Source organism: Panthera tigris, chromosome E1, assembly GCF_018350195.1.
Source record: "Panthera tigris isolate Pti1 chromosome E1, P.tigris_Pti1_mat1.1, whole genome shotgun sequence".
Classification (NCBI taxonomy): domain Eukaryota; kingdom Metazoa; phylum Chordata; class Mammalia; order Carnivora; family Felidae; genus Panthera; species Panthera tigris.
This window is the reverse complement of record NC_056673.1, coordinates 32,059,193-32,063,831: the sequence shown is the minus strand read 5'-3', so window position 1 is coordinate 32,063,831 and position 4,639 is coordinate 32,059,193. Positions and strand designations below refer to the sequence as shown.

General features: G+C 49.8%; 1 protein-coding gene across 1 annotated transcript; it reads left to right on the top strand.

The window, feature by feature from the left end:
- The first annotated feature begins 1,363 nt into the window (after positions 1–1,363).
- On the top strand, positions 1,364–3,669 carry KIF2B (kinesin family member 2B). Its single transcript, XM_007099147.2, has one exon. It carries the CDS (start codon positions 1,492–1,494, stop codon positions 3,556–3,558), a length of 2,067 nt encoding a protein of 688 aa, XP_007099209.2. The 5' UTR covers positions 1,364–1,491; the 3' UTR covers positions 3,559–3,669.
- The last annotated feature ends 970 nt before the right edge of the window (positions 3,670–4,639 follow it).

The window sequence follows — 4,639 nt, the reverse complement described above, 5'->3', positions numbered from 1 at the left end:
AGGAGCAGCATGAGAAATAGACAGAGTCCCTGACTGGATGAGGCTGGCCAAGGAAATAGGGTTATAATTGGTTGGGAGATTTAACGATGTCACAGTTATAGAAGATTTCTAGAGGCAGGGAAAGGACAGTCTAACTCCACATTAGGATGGGCTGAGGAGGAGGGAGAAGACACACAAAAAACCTGTATTAACCAGTGGGTAGAGGCACCTGGGTGGCTCAGTTGGTTGAGTGTCGGACTTCGGCTCAGGTCATCCAGGAACGGGTTCGAGCCCCGTGTTGGGCTCTGCACTGACAGCTCGGAGCCTGGAGCCTGCTCCCGATTCTGTGTCTGCCTCTCTCTCTGCCCCCGCCCCCACCTTAATCCTCAACTGGCCTATCTGGCAGTTGATGTCATTTTTTTGTTGTTTTCAAGCAAATCATCCTACAGGAAAAAAATAATTACAATCTTGTCAAAATATATGTTTGCCTCTGATCCTCTCAGCTTCCTCTCCATTTCCCCTGCACCACCACCCCTCTCCCGAGCCCTCCCTCTGGCCACACCTCCACAACTTCTAAAGGACACACACAGGGTAAGTAAGGAGCAGGTATTAAGATGAATTCTCTGTTTCCACCAAAAGTCCCTCTTTCCTCTCCAAATTATGGATAATGAGGCCAAAAGTGTAATGACTGAAGGAATGTAGAAAGGTAATTACTGAAATAATTCCCCAAATGGTGGTGACTACCGGAGCAGCAACACTCACGTTACAGCTATCAGAGCCTCCTGAAACGTGATAAACACCTCGTGTTTGCAAACCCAGATGCGCCTAAGGAAATGCCCTATTAGCAAACTACCACAAGAACGCACTACATGGAACTCATTTTGATTTTGTAATGAGAAATCCCATTAAAGACGACTATAAATTGTGGCGGCCAACGAGTTTCGAAGGGGGTGCAGGAGCGAAGAAGGATGGCAGGTTTGAGGGCCTTTCTCCGGGATCCTGTCCTTAGAAGCCCGTGATCTGCAGCAGGCTCTGCCTTCACTTGTCCCCGCTGATCACTGGAGAGTTGAAGTTGAAGGGAACGTTCACTGGTTCTCAAACCGAAGCCCTTAGCTTTGAGGCTGCAGGGGAGAAGGGACGTTCCTAAAGCTTAGGCTCAAGCGTCCATAGAACTCTTAGCCCACTCCCAACTCCGATTCCTATGTCCTCAGCGGTAAGAGAACATTTTTTTCTATTGTTTCTGCACCTAGAATCACCAACGCGCCCTCCACCGCCACCGCCCCTCCCACCCCCAGCTTTCATCTAGAGGCCCTAGGCTCTGCTGCCTCTTGTCTCCGACCCTTTGTGACGCCAGTGGCCCCAGGAAGCGCCCTAGTGCTCCACTCACAAAGGCAGGTGAAAACCACAGGTGCGTCAGTGCTCCGGGCGCTTCAGGCTGGCCTGGGCTCAGGTCCTGCCGCTCCAACCCCAAGGGCCCCCCAAAGGCGAGCCCTGACACCTCTATCCTTCACCATGGCCAGCCAGTTATGCCTCCCCGTCGCCCCTCGTCTCACAAACTTGAAACCCTTGATGCCGCAGGCGGGAGACGTCCAAGTGGGCATCTGCGTGGCGATCCAGCGCAGTGACGGGCGCATCCACCTCGCTGTGGTCACAGAGATCAAAAGAGAAAACGCTTGGGTCACGGTGGAGTGGGTCGAAAAGGGAGTCAAGAAGGGCAAGAAGGTTGACCTGGAGACCATATTCCTGCTGAATCCCGCGCTGGCCTCCGCTCAGCACCCCACGCCGTCCTCACTGCTGCCCTTGTCTCTAGCGCCCCCTTCGGCCATCGGGGACCAGTGCACGGCCACGAGGTGGATTGCGACCATCCCCCAGAAAAACGAAACGCCCTCAGGGGACAGCCCGGCTCTGAGAGTCCCCAGCAATCCCTGCCTGATGAAGCGGAAAAAGTCTCCCTGCCTACAGGAAATCGAGAAGCTACAAAAGCAGCGGGAGAAGCGCAGGCGGCTGCAGCTGCAGATCCGAGCCCAACGCGCCCTCAATGTCAACACGGGAAACCCCAACTACGAGATCATGCACATGATCGAAGAGTACCGCAGGCACCTGGACGGCAGCAAGGTGTCCAGCCTGGAGCCCCGGGAAGACCATCGGATCTGCGTCTGCGTGCGGAAGCGTCCTCTCAACCAGCGAGAGACCACCATGAAGGACCTGGACATCATCACCATCCCCTCGGACAACGTGGTCATGGTGCATGAGTCCAAGCAAAAGGTGGACCTCACTCACTACCTGGAGAACCAGACCTTCTGCTTCGACCATGCCTTCGATGACACCGCCTCCAACGAGTTAGTGTACCAGTTCACCGCCCAGCCGCTGGTGGAGTCCATCTTCCGCAAGGGCATGGCCACCTGCTTTGCCTATGGGCAGACAGGCAGTGGGAAAACGCACACCATGGGCGGGGCCTTTTCGGGAAGGGACCAGGATTGTTCCAAAGGCATTTATGCCCTGGTGGCGCGGGATGTCTTCCTCCTGCTCCAAACTGCAGCTTATGAGAAGCTGGGCCTCAAAGTCTACGGGACATTTTTTGAGATTTATGGGGGCAAGGTGTATGATCTGTTAAACTTGAAGAAGAAGCTGCAAGTCCTTGAGGATGGCAATCAGCAAGTCCAGGTGGTCGGACTTCAGGAGCAGGAGGTATGTTGTGTGGAGGACGTGCTGAACCTCGTGGAGCTAGGGAACAGCTGCCGGACTTCGGGACAGACATCAGTCAATGCCCACTCTTCCAGGAGCCATGCGGTGTTCCAGATCATCCTAAAGTCAGGAGGGAAACTGCATGGCAAGTTTTCCCTCGTTGACTTGGCTGGGAACGAAAGGGGAGCGGATACTGCCAAAGCCAACCGGAAACGGCAGCTGGAAGGGGCGGAGATTAATAAAAGTCTCCTGGCGCTCAAAGAATGCATCCGGGCTTTGGGTCAGAACAAGTCCCATACCCCGTTCAGAGCCAGCAAACTCACGCAGGTGCTTCGGGACTCCTTCATAGGCCAGAACTCCTCCACTTGTATGATTGCTACTATCTCTCCAGGGATGGCCTCTTGTGAAAACACCCTCAACACTTTAAGATATGCAAACAGAGTAAAAGAATTAACTCTGGATTTAAGGCCCCACCATCTTTGTTTCTATCCGGTTGGACCTGAGGTGCCAAGGATGTTGGAGACTCACGTTAGAAATTCAAAAACATCCCTTCAAAGGGATGGAGTCATTAAAATACCTTGTATCCAGAGTGAGGAGGAAGAACAGGCTAAGCACACTGAAACACTGTTCACTCCATTAGGGGAGGATACAAGGACTTCGTGGAGGGAATCAAGACAACCGCCAGGGACCAACATCCAGGAGACAGCTGGTGGGGTAAACTATGATGTTGATTTTTGCATTGCCCAGTTATTGTCCATTTTGGATCAGAAAATAGGTATTCTGACTGAGATCCAAAAGAAACTGAAATTATTACAAGCTGACCTCCAAAAGAAGACCCAGTGTAGTGGAGCCAATGGCAAGAGGTCAGATCTGCAAAGTAATGGCAAGAGATAAGATCTGAAACGATGGATACACTGCTGTGGCCCCTACCTCTCTTATAAAAGAAAAAATGTCTAAATTATCTAGATATAAAGATCCTCCTGGAAGGCTTAAAACATCTTAAAATATGCTTGTCAGATATGTCCTCTTTCCTCTTCCTCTGTATTTCTGTGACTCGTTTACATTTCGTGGGATGTTGGAGTTCAACTAGGAACCACTTGCCTCCCCAGGGACATTTGGCAATGTCTGGAAACATTTTCAGTTGTCAAAACTGAGTTTGAGGCAGGGTAGTGATACTGGCATAGAGTGAGTAGAAGGCCGGGGTCGCTATTAAACATCCTACGATGTACCAGACAGCCTCCCATAACAAATAATTATCTGGTTGAAAATATCAATAGGTCCAGGGAGGCCTGGGAGGCCCTGCTGTAGAAAGAGCCTAGCTGTGATGAAACCAGATACCCTAAATGGCTGACTGGGAAGGCATCCCATTGTAGATTAAAGGGAGTAGAATTGGAACACACCAAGGGGTACACAATGGGGTAAATCTAATGATATCGACTCATGAATCTCTTTCTATTGCACTGATGTGTAGATTCAAATGATTTCTAAGCTCTAGTCATAATGGGGAGTGGGAAAGGGAGGGATTTTCTTTAAGTGACTCTGCGTGAGAGAGATTTTTATTTTCAATCTTTGAGTTGAAGTTGCAAAGTACTGTGCTTCCTGAGAGTGATAAAATAAAGTGTGTGTGTGTGTGTGTGTGTGTGTGTGTGTGTGTTTAGCATTGGCTTTGTTGACTATGGTGTCTTTAAGCTTTTTTTCCTCTTACTCTTTGCCAAATTGTGTGCCTACATAATTCACATAAAAAGCTTTCCTCCATCAAATTAGGGTAAGCAGCAAGTCAACAAAGTGGTATAAAGGTTCTGGCCTGAAACAGGAAACATCCCATGAAGGCCTCACAGGTAATGTGGGAGATACCAAGGCCTTAAATCAACTGAATAAGGAAAAGAATTCCTGATTCAGTGATCACTAAGTCCATCCTTTTGGGAAAAAAATTAAAAGAGATAGAAACTAATCTGCAAATATAAATATAATAAGT

Bases quoted from the DNA above. Each gene is read 5' to 3' on its own strand.
- KIF2B (XM_007099147.2), top strand. From the start codon at position 1,492: ATGGCCAGCCAGTTATGCCTCCCCGTCGCCCCTCGTCTCACAAACTTG.